Source organism: Harmonia axyridis, chromosome 2 (genome assembly GCF_914767665.1).
Source record: "Harmonia axyridis chromosome 2, icHarAxyr1.1, whole genome shotgun sequence".
Classification (NCBI taxonomy): Eukaryota; Metazoa; Arthropoda; class Insecta; order Coleoptera; family Coccinellidae; genus Harmonia; species Harmonia axyridis.
In genome coordinates, this window is record NC_059502.1 from 3265187 (window position 1) to 3282776 (window position 17590).

At 38.5% G+C, this 17590-nt stretch overlaps 1 protein-coding gene across 1 annotated transcript in view; it reads right to left on the reverse strand.

Moving 5' to 3' along the window:
- Nucleotides 1-17590, reverse strand: part of LOC123672641 (serine/threonine-protein kinase SMG1) — a 46503-nt gene that overhangs the window by 5760 nt on the left and 23153 nt on the right. The window contains exons 4-6 of the mRNA XM_045606836.1: nucleotides 1677-1939; nucleotides 407-1405; nucleotides 28-337 (exon numbers count right to left, since the gene is read on the reverse strand). Of these exons, the coding sequence (XP_045462792.1) occupies nucleotides 28-337; nucleotides 407-1405; nucleotides 1677-1939 (1572 nt within the window). The remainder of the gene's footprint in view (nucleotides 1-27; nucleotides 338-406; nucleotides 1406-1676; nucleotides 1940-17590) is intronic.

Genomic DNA, 17590 nt, shown 5'->3' on the forward strand with positions numbered 1-17590 from the left:
GATCCAAATAATTGAAGCACCACTTACCCCGATCTCCATTTGCATAAGAAGGCAGGGTATCATCTTGACTAACTGTGAGGTCATCTCAGGAATAGACATTCCTACACCTTTGAGCAGATCGTTGAGATCGGTTATAATCTGTCTCAGACTGTCGTCTTCGCTCTGTATCTTCTTCATACTCTCGGGCAGGATAATGGTGTGGAAATTGAAGTAGAGCTCTTGCAATCCTCTGTATATGTTGTTCGAGATGCGAACGCAGTTGAACACTTGGAAGAACAGTATGTGTTCTTCGCTGGCCACCAAAGGTAGGTTGTTCATTAGTTCGACAGCCCGACTGCTGTAAAGTGAAGGAAGAAAGCGATATTAATATACAGAGGCTAACAGACGTAAAAACGTCAAAACCTACCTGTTGAGAACTAGGTCGTCCAAGAACCAGTCGCCGTCTCTAGAAGTCAACTTGATCAACCAGTCTCCACTCCTATGAGCAGCCGTCTCCAGGGTGAGGAAGTTCCTGTTCATCACCAACAACTCCAAGGCTATAACAAACTCGAACGCCTTATCGGCGTTCTTCTCGCAACTTAAGAAAGTCGTAATACCCGCCCTGGCAGTCGTGTAGAGGTTATCTAAGGTCTGCACGTCCGCCGTATTGACGGCCAACTCCTCGTACAGCTTGTTGGTCTCCGTCAACGTCTCCTTGTAGAAGTTATCCAGGCTGACCTTGAAATTCAGCACGTTGGTCGACAGGGCCGGGTCCTCCAGGTACTTGTGGAAGTTCTCGTAGACCCTGTCGCAGGCGGTGGGCGTGTCGTTCTCCAGCATGTAGGTCAGCAACTTCAGGTACTTGGACATCCTGTGCGTCTCTAGGAAGGATCGGGGACACTGGCTGATCAGCGTCTTGTACTCTTGCAGCAGCTGAAGGCACTTCTGGATCGAGGCGTTCTGGTGCTGGGTCAACTGGGCCACCTCGTTCTCCGACTCCTCGCACTGCGTCACCACGTCGTTCTTGCCGGCGTTGTGCAGGAACTCCTTCACCAGGTCGAACACGTTGACGTCGTCGCCGTAGGTGTTCTTCAGCTCGATCAGCTGCCCCAGCAGCTCGGGGTCTTCGACCCTGGCCAGGCTTTCGGTGTAGGCGTCGATGTGTTTCTGGCATTCGGCCTGGAGGTTTTGGACGTTCTTCTTCGCGTTCTTCAGGGCGTCTTTGGTCTTGTGATAGGAGTCGAATCGGGCAGGTAACGAGTGGAGGGGATGTTTGTTGGAGGTGTGCGCCTCGGCTTCCTTGACCAGCGCCATCTGTTGGTGGAGGTCTTGGAGCGCGTTCTCCTCCTCGAATATGAGCTTGTCTACTTTGAGCCAGTCGTCCAGATTGCATCTGAGAAGGCTGATCTCCTTCAATATCTCGTCTCTGGAAAGTAAGGGATGAAATTGAATTCTGATAGAAGTTTGCTAGCAAGGGTTGTTGGAATATAATGTAAAATAGCATTTTGTTTGGTATCTAACTTAATCTACAAGGATGCGAATTAAATCTCCCAACTTGGGCCTTTTTTTAACAGTCCAAGTTTTGGAACCTTTTCAACTGAAATGCTTGGATCGAGGTCAGAAATTTTTTCATCTAAGGATTCGAACCCGAACATATCTAGGATATCAGGCAGGGTCTATCAAAAATAAACACTCACTTGTTCTCGTTCCACTCTATCTTCATCTCGGTGCATCTCACGTTGAACATGGAGATTGTGACCTCTTTCTCGAGTTCCTTTCTGCTCTGCTTGATGTTGTTAACAGAAGGGATGTTGCCGAAAGTGGCTCCGGCTAGGACCTCTGCTCCTACGGTCCAGTCAATCAGGGGGTCGTACACGAAGGCCTCGAGGAGTGTCAACAGGGTCTCTCTGCCCTTTCTCATCGTCTTGAGCACGTTCTCGCAGGCTAGTCTGAATATACCCTGCAAAAAGCAAAGAAACGTTGATAGGATGTACAGTTTTTTTTAGAATATAGGGATGTTGTGCAGTAGAAAGTACAGTGCATCCCATTTTGGGTGAGACAGCCAGGTTTCTCGCTTGTTATTCAAGATAGAGCCTTGCGGTTTTCACGTTCCTGTCTTACTTTTTCGTGAAACTCAAGTTGGTCTAATCAGATTTTGCATAACTGTTTCCGTTCAAAAGATACAGGGTGATTTTGGAAATTGATACTTTTCGGACCCCTCCTTCATCTCCGAAATTATTAGAAATAATGCTGAGGTGAAAACTACGTCTGAATCAGAATTCTGCGTAGAATCCAGTGGCGTACTCCATATTTTTTTTCGGGGTATGGTTTTGAAGATTCAACACAAACCTATATTTTTTTTAATGGAACACCCTACATATCATTACTTCGTTGAATTCGTTATTCTTTTTCCTTCAAAATGATATATGATACTATGTAGGTAGGATGTTCAGAAATGTCAAAAAAAACACTAAAACTTCAAATAATGATGATTTTTTGTAAATGGGCCATGAATTTTCTATGTTTCAATAAGAGGATTATTACTTTCGATTTTTAAAAGTAGTAGGTCATTGATGACACAAACATCCTTGTTGTTATTATGGCTTCTATGCATTTGGGAGCATTGTTTTATCAAGTAGGCATTGGAGGGAAAAAACCAATCTGATCTAGCTGTCATCGCTATAAATTATTGTTATCATTATTGATTCTTCTTTTCTATGGGAAATCCATTGCCCATTAACAAAAAATCATCATTATTTGATGTTTTAGTGTTTTTTTGACATTTCTGAACATCCTACCTACATAGTGTCATATATCATTTTGAAGGGAAAAAAATTACAAATTCAACGAAGTAATGATACACATGGTGTTCCATTAAAAAAAACATAAGTTTTTGTTGAATCTTCAAAACCATACCCCGAAAAAAAAATTGAGTACGCCACTGGATTCTACGCAGAATTCTGATTCAGACGTAGTTTTTACCTCAGCATTATTTCTAATAACTTAATAACTTCGGAGATAAAGAAGGGGTCCGAAAAGTATCAATTTCCAAAATCACCCTGTATCTTTTGAACGGAAACAGTTATGCAAAATCTGATTAGACCAACTTGAGTTTCACGAAAAAGTAGGACAGGAACGTGAAAACCGCAAGGCTCTATCTTAAATAATAAGCGAGAAACCTGGCTGTCTCACCCAAAATGGGATGCACTGTACAGTTTGTTAAAAAAGCGTTATATATCCATTTATATCAGCAACTAACACAAAGTATGAACAATATATCAATGTATATTTTCATTCAGTTTTTATGGGGACCGATTTCGCGTTTTTTATTGCTCATCAGGTTCAAGGTAACGGAGCTTTAACCCGAAAAAAAAAATGTAATTTAATCATACGTCCATAAAGCAACAAACTAACCACAAAGTTATCTCAAACAAATCGACACCTGAAACGGAATATGTCCATATTGAATGAATTCCAAGAATGAACTCAAAGTGATCAATAACAACCGGCAGCGCAATCAATAATTGCGTAGGTGCCTCTTGACCGGTCCCATCTCAACTTTGAGAATTGAGTAGGTTACCTTGGACAACAAGCTTTTCCAACCTGTATTTTTTATGCCCATTCAACAGATTCGAAATTCGTCTTTTTCCTCTACTTCGACTCGCCGAATCTATCATGGCGCATAAATTACTGAACACGTGTCCATTCAACATAAATTTTTGTTGTTATATTAATTGACTGATTTATCATCCAACTTCGAGATTGAAATTTCTAATTCGCAAAGGTGTTGAGGGAACACGAATATTTTAGGATTCAAATGAGATTTGGGATTTAATTTAGGGATTTTTGGTGCCTTTTCGCAAGTGGATTGTCCATTTCAGTTTATGATTAGGAACTTTTGAATATGTTGAAAGAAAATACATCAACATACTCTTCAAATTTACGGTTCAATATTAGAAAATACAGACATTATAATGAAAGATAGAACGATCTGTTGAGAAACGTTAGGACTCTGTCAATCCTCTTGGTCCTTCGATATCGGATATAGGTCGATTGTCCAATTACGATCGTGGCACACCATAAAAAACTCGACGGCTCGAGTGGTTGCATATCAGGCGTTATTATCAATTTACCGTGTTCCTATAATGTAATAACTGCGATATTTCGGGAAAAACAACGTTCTCATAGTCGGCCACTTCAAAGGCGAAACGCCCGTTCTTATCTCCGCGTTAGGTGGGAAAACAACGCCATCGACGGATGCAATAACGACGTCGCGACGTCATTAAAGCCAGAACCTCCATAAGGAAGAGATGCGGACGAGGTTCAAGTGCGTTCGATCGTTTTCCTAAAATTTTGGACGGGACGATCGTCCTTGGTCCTTCGCAACAGGATAATCTGGTTTGTCGACGAAATATCGGAATCGGTTGATTGAACGCCAATTTCATAAGGTGTCTCTTCTAGAACGAACATTCCTTGTAAAGGCTGTTTTTTTTAGAGCTATAGAACTTCAAATTGCAATAAAACAACGATGGATTATTCGATTGACATGAATTTTATTTATCCGCAAGATAATCTTGTGGCATTACATTTCAAATATGATTTCTGGCATATGACCGCCACGGCTGGCTCGGATGTAGTCCAATCTGGACGTCCAATTTTCGATGACATTTTCCAACATTTGTGGCGGTATATCGGCAATAACACGGCGAATGTTGTCTTCCAAATGGTCAAGGGTTTGTGGCTTATCCGCATAGACCAATGACTTAACATAGCCCCACAGAAAGTAGTCTAGCGGTGTTAAATCACAAGATCTTGGAGGCCAATTCACAGGTCCAAAACGTGAAATTAGGCGGTCACCAAACGTCTTTCAATAAATCGATTGTGACACGAGCTGTGTGACATTTTGCGCCTTCTTGTTGGAACCACAGCTCCTGGACATCATGGTTGTTCAATTCGGGAATGAAAAAGTTAGTAATCATGGCTCTATACCGATTACCATTGACTGTAACGTTCTGGCTATCATCGTTTTTGAAGAAGTACGGACCAATGATTCCACCAGCCCATAAAGCGCACCAAACAGTCAGTTTTTCTGGATGTAACGGTGTTTCGACATACACTTGAGGATTAGCTTCACTCCAATTGCGACAGTTTTGTTTGTTGACGTAGCCATTCAACCAGAAGTGCGCTTCATCGCTTATGGACGTAGTGCGCGATACGTATTCCGCACTGAAACATTATTTTCGAAATTAAATTGCACTATTTGCAAGCGTTGTTGACAGCTGTTAAATCGGTCACCATCTTGAACAGTAATGCCAACTTAAAGTTATATACCTCGAAAAAAAAACACTCGTTATAAAGCTTTGGAATGGGTCTAGAAATTAATGAAATTTTCCAGTTTGGTTTTATGTGTGGAATCAAAATATTTTTTTAATATTCAATGTATTGTGTGAATTTTGCAGTTTTTTCGACCATTATGTTTGAAAAAATTTCTTGAAACAAGCTCAGCAATTATAGAAAGTGGCGGTTACTCATTAACCAATTTTTTTTTTACGTGAACTAGCTACTATCGAAATTTCGTATCGCTGTATTTTCCAATCTCTAGTTTTTTGACGAGTTTTGGCTTCAGAAGTAGTCGCATTAGTAAGCACATTACAAAATCCAGAAAACCTAGAAATGCAGTCCACAGAAATGATATGGTTATCAAGTCCTGTGGTTCCCCTTACAAGTTGTACTTATCTGGTTAATAGTTTTTTAGTTTTGCTCAACATTCCACTTCAATTGATACCTATGATATGATAACGCTCCCAAAATTTTATCCAACACATTAATTTGAAAATTTTTATTACTCGGACTGGTGGTATCACTGATATGCATTCACACCTAAATGAATTTTGAAATTGTGTAAGATAAAAGTTAAGATGGATTGACTCAAAAAAAAATTGATACTCGGGTTTCTCAATAAGCCAAACATATTTGAATTATAGATGGTGTAACTGAATTCACTAAAATGTTCAGTCAAAAAGATCTTTTGGCTTCAACAAATCCCTCCCGATGCTATTTTTGTCTTAACAAGATATTTTATCGTATTTTTACACAAACCTACATTTCTGAACTAATGAGTTTTTCTCAGATAAGCAATCAAATCGGGCATTACAACTTTAATTGTCGGTTATCGCATAACACATCGTTCATCCTTATAATAACGCACATTATGCGATATCGATCTATCTGATCTATCTGCACCTTTCTAGGACGACTTGAAAAAAAATTTTTTTTTCGAAGAACAGGTCTCGGGTGGCTTAGGAAGTTCCGCAACTCATAACTCAGATCAAGGCTGAAAATCTGAATGATTAAATCCATGTTGACCCGTGTGAAAAGTTGAGGTCTACACTCGTCGGTAATATTTCATTTTTTTAATTGATTTATTCTCATTGAGCCTATCTGAAAACTGACTAAGCTTGTCGTATCAGGTTTCCTGGAAAAAATATACCGAATATTGATGTAGTAGTTGGATTGATAAAAATCTCCTACAAATCCTCTTGAACGTATTAGTTATTTTTTTAAGAACTTTAGAACATTAAATAATAATACAAAACAGAAATATTGTTGGAATGAATTTTATATTTTTATAATCTGGTAGATAATTTCATGGCATATATTCCATGTTTTCGAAGGACAAAGGCTAACAAGTCGGGAACGGCGACGTATCTTCAATACTCCGAGATATACCAGCAATATTTTCTTTGGTATGTACATTTCTTTGTCTTATAGATTGTTTTCAATCTAAAAGGGTATAATTAGTGCAAAAATGATCAATGACATCCTCAAATTGCTTGATTACTAGGCCGATTATGTTGTCTGACATCCACAATTTCACTAAATAGTTTTGAATGTATGTTTTTTTTTCGAGGTATATAACTTTAAGTTGGTATTACTGTTCAAGATGGCGACCGATTTAACAGCTGTCAAGTGATTTATTCTCAGTTTGATTTGGCAATTCATCATGAATAGACTTACGCCTGAACAACGCTTGCAAATAGTGCAATTTTATTTCGAAAATAATGTGCGGAATACGTATCGCGCACTACGTCCATTTTATTTTGTTTAGCGATGAAGCGCACTTCTGGTTGAAAGGCTACGTCTACAAACAAAACTGTCGCATTTGGAGTGAAGCTAATCCTCAAGTGTATGTCGAAACACCGTTACATCCAGAAAAACTGACTGTTTGGTGCGCTTTATGGGCTGGTGGAATCATTGGTCCGTACTTCTTCTAAAACTATGATGACCAGAACGTTACAGTCAATGTTGATCGGTATAGAGCCATGATTACTAACTTTTTCATTCCTGAATTGAACAACCATGATGTCCAGGAGCTGTGGTTCCAACAAGACGGCGCAACATGTCACACAGCTCGTGCCACAATCGATTTATTGAAAGACATGTTTGGTGATCTCCTAATTTCACGTTTTGGACCTGTGAATTGGCCTCCAAGATCTTGTGATTTAACACCGCTAGAATACTTTCTGTGGATCTATGTAAAGACATTGGTATATGCGGATAAGCCACAAACCTTGACCATTTGGAAGACAACATTCGCCGTGTTATTGCCGATTTACGGCCACAAATGTTGGAAAAAGTCATCGAAAATTGGACGTCCATAGTGGACTACATCCGAGCCAGCCGTGGCGGTCATATGCCAGAAATCATATTTAAAATGTAATGCCACAAGATTATCTTGCGGATAAATTAAATTCATGTCAATCGAATAATCCATCATTGTTTTATTGCAATTTTAAGTTCTATAGCTCTAAAAAAAAAACACCCTCCATATTATATTAAATAAAATATATTTATTTGAGTAATTCCTGATTAAATATGCAAATTTGAATATTTGGAATCCGATATTTCTCCTAATTGTCGAATTTATAATAAGCAGAATATTTATTATTTTCTGCATCTACCTGCTGAAATTCAAGGTTTGGCAACTTTTGCTCTCCTAGTGTCATCGGTTGTTTCACGTCATTTGGCGCGCTTGAAGTTTGTTTTCTGAATTTCTGATATATTTAGGTATTCATTTCAATATATTTTGAGTTAATATGAAGCGTTGATTCACTATGGGACATAAGAAGTGCGTTCTTTGTGGAGAAACTCGCGAATTGAGTGAAATATCGTATCACTGATATGTTTTCATTTCCGTGCGCTTCATGTCAAATTTGATAGTTCATGTTGGGGATAAAATTTGCGTACTGAATATGACATATGCTTCCTCTATTTATGTTTATTATTCTGAGACAACAACCATCAAATCTTCTCATGCAGTTGAAAAAACCATTCGTTGTATTTAGATTGTTCCAATTGTATTTCTTATTATTTTTTTCGTTGTTACGCTGTTACTCATTTGTGTTCAAGTTTTTAACTGTATTTATTTGTCAGATGTCAAACTGACATTTGATTTCTATGAGTTATCCATTATCTCCAATTCTGAAGTTACCAACAGAATATCAACATTGCATTCGACTCTTTTATCGCGCGCGAAATAAATAAAAAAAAAACCAGAACGTATAACAATGATCGATCGTTGTCATCTATCCAGATCGTGAACTTATTTACAATTTGTTACGGGCGAGGACGAACCACTCGAAAGGATGATTCTGACACTTTTAACGCGGGCAAATATCGCACTCGACAAAAGCGGAAATGATGTTCATTGAGTTTCCGATTGCGTTTCCAGGAACCTACAGCACGATACGCCGAGCGTTAGATTTTTCGTAAACACCCGCTTCTACAAGTGGTACCTGATTACTCATCGTTGGAATTTCCCAATTTGGGACACGTAGCGGTCGCTAGATATGACAGGAAGAATTTTCTGGATTGACTTTGTCTATTGTAATCTAGTCGAAGGTCCCAGGGCTGTTCTTTTTAGTTGAGAAGTTTCGTCGGTTGTAGTCTATGGTTTGACAGTTGAAAATGTCAATTCTGGCACCGCTCACCGATTTTGCGTAGACCCCACAGTTTTGAGGTTATTCGAACTCGAAATCAGGGAGAAAATTGAATTTCCCCCCAAAAATTGTTATATCTCCTGAATTATTCGTCACAGACCCCTCAAATAAAAACGTTTTTTGAACATCGGGTTCTGATCTGAAACATAGAGAGGTTTCGAAGGTGTAGCTTACGTCCAGGATAAGTTGCAGTCTCGGGAATATTATCAAGTTTTTTTTCGAAAATTTCAGTTTTTCACCTATAATTTCTGAAATAATGTACTAATCGCCCAACTGCAAGCATTTTCGTGATCCACATAGTCAATTGAATTTCCCCCCAAAAAGCGTTATATAGGGTGTTTTTTTTCGAGGTATATAACTTTAAGTTGGCATTACTGTTCAAGATGGTGACCGATTTAACAGCTGTCAAGTGATTTATTCTCAGTTTGGTTTGGCAATTCACCATGAATAGACTCACGCCTGAACAACGCCTGCAAATAGTGGAATTTTATTTCGAAAATAATGGTTCTGTGCAGAATACGTATCGCGCACTACGTCCATTAGCGATGAAGCGCACTTCTGGTTGAATGGCTACGTCAACAAACAAAACTGCCGCATTTGGAGTGAAGCTAATCCTCAAGTGTATGTCGAAACACCGTTACATCCAGAAACACTGATTGTTTGGTGCGCTGTATGGGCTGGTGGAATCATTGGTCCGTACTTATTCAAAAACGATGATGGCCAGAACGTTACAGTCAATGGTGATCGGTATAGAGCCATGATTACTAACTTTTTCATTCCTGAATTGAACAACCATGATGTCCAGGAGCTGTGGTTCCAACAAGACGGCGCAACATGTCACACAGCTCGTGCCACAATCGATTTATTGAAAGACACGTTTGGTGACCGCCTAATTTCACGTTTTGGACCAGTGAATTGGCCTCCAAGATCTTGTGATTTAACACCGCTAGACTACTTTCTGTGGGGCTATGTAGAGTCATTGGTCTATGCGGATAAGCCACAAACCCTTGACCATTTGGAAGACAACATTCGCTCTGTTATTACCGATATACGGCCACAAATGTTGGAAAAAGTCATCGAAAATTGGACGTCCAGATTGGACTACATCCGAGCCAGCCGTGGCGGTCAGATGCCAGAAATCATATTTAAAATGTAATGCCACAAGAATATCTTGCGGATAAATAAAATTCATGTCAATCGAATAATCCATCGTTGTTTTATTGCAATTTAAAGTTCTATAGCTCTAAAAAAAACACCCTTTATTTCCTGAATTATTCGTCACAGACCCCTCAAATATGAACGTTTTTCAAACATCGAGTTCTAGTCTAAAACATAGTGAAGTTTCAAAGGCGTAGCTTACGTCCAGGAGATGTTGCAGTCTCTCGAATATTATCAAGTTTTTTCTCGTAAATTTCAGATTTTTCTCTGTAATTTCTGAAATAATCAACTTAGTAGTACGGACTACAGAGCCTGTACATGTTGCTGCACAAGCAGTGAAGCCAGTATTATTTGAAGAGAAACGATGCGTTCTCTACGTTTATCGACAGAAGAGAGTAGATTGTTTTCTAGGTGAAATTACCCGAGAAAATTCCACTTTAACAAATCCGTTGGCTGTAAACCAAATTGCCCAGTCTACTATCTTCTTGATCGATTTATGCCGAACCCATTACCCTTTTCCCGACTCACTGTTCCGTCGCATTTTCTTATTATACGCTGAAAATGTCGATTCGCCATGATAATTCAATTCATCGCCACTGAATTACATGGAAAAACGATGCATCTCAGTCGGTGGTTCGAAAAATGAATATATTTTTGGACGTCCTCAACGGGTGGTTAGAATTCACGAGGGAAAACGTGCCGGAAAATTGGATCTATACGGAAAAATGTAATTTCGGCCACGTGGAAAGTGATTGGCGCCAATCCAGCAAGCCATGACTACGTTAGACATTGAACTTGAAGGATTTATGACCTTGATTAAGCAAGGTGGGTGGTAGGAAGGGGTGCTTTTTTCATCATGGTTGTCGACTGGGGCAATATTGGTCGAGTTTTCATTATACTTTTACGCTCTTATACATATTTTTTTTTGAGAAACACTATCTATACTAACGTCAATTGCTCGTTAGTCATGCATTTCTTCTTCTTTTTTTAACAAACTAATCAAATTGAAATCTTCTGTAAAGATTCATCATTAATAATTGTTCGTGAGTCACGTTTTTTTTTCAATCAACAGGTCAAGAAACATTACAATTTGTCATGAAAATAAAGTTGCATAACTCAATTTTTTTCACCAAACCAGGTTTATCCGATTAAACCGGCAAAAAAATGTGTGCGCAGGTCAAGGCATTTATCTAGTAACGTGGAAAAATAGTACTCGTTTGAGTTGATCAAACGACAATCACTAATGTGTAAATGAATGATAAAATCACAAAATACAAATTCTTATAGTATAGGTAAACTTATGAAATTCTGCCCGACAGATGCCTCTGCGTTTTACAAATAACTAGATCTAACTGCGCTTTCTCTTGAAAGAAGAGTTTCATGTAAAAAATAGGGATGTTCTGTTGAAGGATGTAACAGGCCAATTGAAAAGTCCCCGGTCTACCATAGTAAAACACATTTTTTTTGGCAAAATTCGATTTTATTATTCAATATAGTTGCCTTCGAGGGCAATACGGCGATTATAGCGATCTTACAACTTCTCGATACCAATTTTGTAGTACAATTTGTCTTTCGCTTCAAAATAGGCCTCAATTTCGGCGATTACTTCTTCATTGGCGTTAAATTTTTTTTCCAGCGAGTATTCTTTTGAGGTCTGAGAACAGGAAAAAGTCACTGGGGACCAGATCTGGCGAATACGGTGGATGCAGAAGTAATTCGAAACCCAATTTATGCAATTTTGCCATTGTTTTCATTGATTTGTGACACTGTGCATCTTTTTTTCTTCAAATGAGGCAGTTTTTTGACGATTTCATCCTTCAAACGATCCAATAACGCTATATAATATCGCTGTTGATGGTCGGGCCTTTTGGAGTTAATCAATGAATATTATACCTTGCGCATCCCAGAATACTGATGCCATAACCTTGCCAGCTGACTGTTGTGTTTTTTTTCGTTTTGGATTCGGTTCATCGTGTGCAGTCCACTCAGCTGACTGTCGATTGGACTCCGGAGTGAAATGATGGAGCCATGTTTCATCCATTGTCACATATCGACGCAAAAATTCAGGTTCATTGCACTTGAACAGCTTCAAAAACTGCTCAGAATCATTAACACGTTGTTGCTTTTGATCGATTGTGAGCTCGCGCGGGGCCCATTTTGCACACAACATTCTCATGTACAAATATTCGTAAATGAAATGATGTACACGTTCAGATGATATCTTCACAACGTCTGCTATCTCGATCAACTTCACTTTACAGTCATTCAAAATTATTTCGTGAACTTTATTGAATTTTCGTCGGTGACAGCTTTTTTTGGGCGTCCACTGCGTTCGCCGTCTTCGGTGCTCATTTCACCACGTTTAAACTTAGCATACCAATCAATGATGGTTGATTTTCCTGGTGCAGACCTCGGAAACTCTTCATCAAGCCAAGATTTTGCTCCAACTGTATTTTTTTCCCTTCAAAAAGCAATATTTCATCAGCACACCAAATTCTTTTGTTTTTCATCTTTTATCAAATAACAAAAGTAGCTACACTCACAACGCAATATCTCACAAACTATTGGTCGGACTGCTGTCAAATTTTGACACGTACCGTTTGAAGGTTGGTACTAAATAAAAATCATATGGATTCAATACTAGCACCGCCATCTGTGCATCAGACCGGGGACTTTTCAATTGGCCTAATAGTAATAAACATTTGCTTTCAATCCATAGCTTTTAAATTGGAAAAATTTAATCAATAACTATCGATAGAAGACAAACAACAGACAAATAGCTCTCGTTTTCGGTCAGTCGTGAATGAACTTGGAAGTCCAAACGTACATCGTCTTTAGAATATTAATGAATATTGGACTCGTATTCCTTCATTCATGTTACACACATTATAATTAACCGGTTGACGCAAATACATAAGTGCTCTCTGCTCGATTTCAATGTAGCTATTCTGAACTTGGGGGGATTCCTCTCTTCAAAATCTTCGATTCACTGATTTGTCTCGATTGATTGGTGCCACGAAAATATTCCAAATACAATACGTGTTTGTTATTCTTTGACTAATGTTTCCGTATTCTCAAGGTCGTTGATGAAATTTCTTAGATTTAATGGTTGCAGGCTGAATATTCATTAGAGTGAACCGTATCGATGTTCCATGAAGATTTATTTGATTCTGGCTTGAGCCAACGATTTGGACTGCATTTAAAGATAATGATAAATTTTTTCACATTCAACCTACTTCAACAAAACAAAGCCTTAATGTCCCTCCAAATGTAATCCAACTGTGAAAACTGCATTAAAATTCCTGAAGTAGTTTTGGAGATAATCGTATACACACATATTGACAGGCAGATAAAAAATTGTAAAAATCCACCATTTATGCCTCAAAAACTCGAAAAGTAATTTTCAACGAAGCCAGACAGTCTAGGATCCTACCGATAAACATATTCTAAATCATTTTATTCGTTTTCACGTTTGCAGATTCACCGAATCTATGAATATTAACGGTCGTAGTAGACAGCACACATTATCGTAAAAAAATATAGCCGAATGCATTTCAATCGGCCTGTCAGTTTCGACACATCACCTGATCCGAAAAGTTGTTTCGAATACATTAAAACCACCTTTGATATTCGCGGAAGATCGACCAACATGTGGATCTTTGATTCTAAACTACCATAACCAGTCCATCTACTTATCCTCTAAAGGTGCCTACTCACGTAGTAGCTTGAAGATGGCCATAGTACGATTCCAAAAATCTTACAAACCAGAAAACAAGAAGCCACTGCTAAAAGGTGTTTTTTTAGAGCTAAATAAATTCAAATTGTAATAAAACAACGATGGATTATTCGATTGACATCAATTTTATTTATCCGCAAGATAATCTTGTGGCATTACATTTTAAATATGATTTCTGGCATATGACCGCCAAGGCTGGCTGGGATGTAGTCCAATCTGGACGTCCAATTTTCGATGACTTTTTCCAACATTTGTGGCCGTATATCGGCAGTAACACGGCGAATGTTGTCTTCCAAATGGTCAAGGGTTTGTGGCTTATCCGCCTAGACCAATGACTTTACATAGCCCCACAGAAAGTAGTCTAGCGGTGTTAAATCACAAGATCTTGGAGGCCAATTCACAGATCCAAAACGTGAAATTAGGCGGTCACCAAACGTGTCTTTCAATAAATCGATTGTGGCACGAGCTGTGTGACATGTTGCGCCGTCTTGTTGGACCCACAGCTCCTTGACATCATGGTTGTTCAATTCAGGAATGAAAAAGTTAGTAATCATGGCTCTATACCGATCACCATTGACTGTAACGTTCTGGCCATCATCGTTTTTGAAGAAGTACGGACCAATGATTCCACCAGCCCATAAAGCGCACCAAACAGTCAGTTTTTCTGGATGTAACGGTGTTTCGACATACACTTGAGGATTAGCTTCACTCCAAATGCGGCAGTTTTGTTTGTTGACGTAGCCATTCAACCAGAAGTGCGCTCCATCGCTAAACAAAATAAAATGGACGTAGTGCGCGATGCGTATTCCGCACAGAACCATTATTTTCGAAATGAAATTGCACTATTTGCAAGCGTTTTTCAGGCGTGAGTCTATTCATGATGAATTGCTAAACCATACTGAGAATAAATCACTTGACAGCTGTTAAATCGGTCGCCATCTTGAACAGTAATGTCAATTTAAAGTTATATACCTCGAAAAAAACACCCGTTACTACTGCACAATGAAAAATATAAGTCCAAATATGCCCCCTTGTGGCACTCCACTAGCAGATTGCATCTTATCGAGTAGTCTAGCATCGCCGTCAAGTGAGTAGGCACCTTTAGCCGAGCAAAAAACAAACCGCCAAGAAAGGCAAAAAAAAAATTAACGAATATGTAGTAGATAACTCGAGCCTTATCACAGAGCCTTCCTCAAGGCCAACCACATCTACACCAATTCGCAGATCACCAGAGAACGAAAGCGTAATAGGAATTCTGATCGACCATATTAATAAATCTGAGGATGCCAGGCTCTCCCCCTAAAAATGACCTCGGTTCGCCAGACCAACACAGAGAAGCGAGTATGCAGTCTTAAGGCGGCATATTTAGTATTCATAATTAATTTGAATAATTCTCTGGTCGAAGAAACGGCATTTCGATACCTCGAGACGTAGAATTTCGATTGGACTGATTTGTGACGATTTCCTGAATCGATAAAAAGAAATTTATTGACAGAATCGACGCTGGAGATGTATCGAACAAATTACAGTCTTCCAAAAATACAAATTAATTGTGCTATGATAAAGATTGACGACTGGTTTGGAGCATACTTTCGATTCACCAATAGACTCGTTCATTTTTGTTCAAGATCTATGCAGGAATGATAACTTGAGTGAATTTGAAGAAATTCAAGTTTTGATAACACCCACTTCAAGATAAGAACAGAATTGTGGATTAGATAGATTCATAGAGTAATAAACATAGATAGAGGAAGTATACCCAATGTTTACATGTACCCAACATGGTTAGATTACGTTGTCGGATTGTGATATATTTTCAAATCCACAGTTTAACTATATCGTTATGAATGTATATTTTATTGAATGAAATGTATTTATTTGAGTGATTCTCAATTGAATATGCAAAATTGAATATTTGGGATCCGATATTTTTCCTAATTGTCAAATTTATAATAAGCAGAATATTTATTATTTTCTGTATCTACCTGCTGAAATCCGAGGTTTGGCAACTTTTGCCCTCCTAGTGTCATAGGTTGTTTCACGTCCTTTAGCGCGCTTGAAGTTTGTTTTCTGAATTTCTGATATATTTAGGTAATTATTTCAATATATTTTGAGTTAATATAAAACGTTGATCCACTATGGAACATAAGAAGTGCGTTCTTTGTGGAGAAACTAGCGAATTAAGTGAAATATCGTATCACTTTATGTTTTCATTTCCGCGCGCTCTATGTCAAATTTGATAGTTCATGTTGGGGGCGAAATTTGCTTCTGAAAATGAAATATGCTCCCTCTATCTATGTTCATTACTCTGAGGATAGATCTGTGGGCTATAGATGCGTGTCATAATGTCGGAATATAGAAATGAGTTTGTATCGGGATATTTGAGGTTAAGTGACGCATAATTGAACGAATTGCGCTCCCAATTGCTTGATCATCCAGCTTATTCTCCAGATCTGCCCTCCGCAGTGATGACTAGCTTTTTGCTCTGGTAAGATTTACAGAGATAGCAATCTCAAAAAGTAAAATCATAGCTCTCCCCTTTTACTCTTCTGTGAAATAGATATGCAAATCATTATCGACAATTGAAATAACACTTCATGTTTCTTTTGGTTGGTTTGAATATCTTGTCAGTTCAGATTGCATTTCTAGACAAAAAACAAATGTCTTAAGAAACGTTGCCATTACAAACATTTCAAGTTGTATCTTTCCTATTGGAAACCCCTATTCCAATAAAAACACAGAAGCCGTTGCCCATTTTTTTTTCAATTCCCTTCTCACACTACATAAACGTGTGGAAGATTCACCGCTATACACACAGAGTTCATTGAGCCGCGGCACCATAGAATTCGGGTACTATTTTTCACGTCAACCGGTTCCCAAACGAAAAAAAAACAGACACAAAAATATGGCCATATTTTAATAATTCGTTCATCAATCTTTTCACGCAAATAACTTTTTCTAGGAAGTACACGACCCGATAATAATGAATATTCCGACCAATTAAATTCGGTATTCGTCATTAACATTGACGTTCTTTGTGTATGTTCGAGTTTCGACAATGACGTTAGTCGTGATTTAAATTCGAATCCGAACGGCTACGCCTCCTAGATCGATCTCATACCTTTGCCGAAATATTCCAAATAACTGACGTACCACCGTGAATTTTGATGATTTTTCGAAGGAGGAAAACATTGGAAGTTCCGACCGACCTTAATATACGAGGTTTGCTTGAAAATGAGCTTATCCGTGAGTCATGCCTTAGTGATCGGTGGACGTGTCGTGGTGTCAAGGCTTTAGAACGGTTTTCTCGAAAACTGATCGGAGATTTGAGGAAATAACAGAATGAGGAAGTAGAGGGTTATCCAATTTTCAGATTTCACGCATTCCGAAACGGAAAAACCCGTTGACACGTTTCAGTCTCATCATTGCTTAAATCTTCCTCTACAGGAAATTATTATTTCTCGAAAACTCAACGATACAAAGAGAAAGATACTATTCAAAATGATTAAAATGGCAACTCTGTGTGTTATTTTTTGACATTTCTAATGTCATTTGTTTCTGTAGGTTTTGTCATTTAATCGTGGAAAGATACACGCTTCAACAATGTTAATAAATAGTTCTACCGAAATGAGAGCTCATTTGAGAATACTAACAACAATTTAAGAAGAATTCATGGACAACATTATTCTGTTGTACTGTATCGTGTAGAGAAAATTCA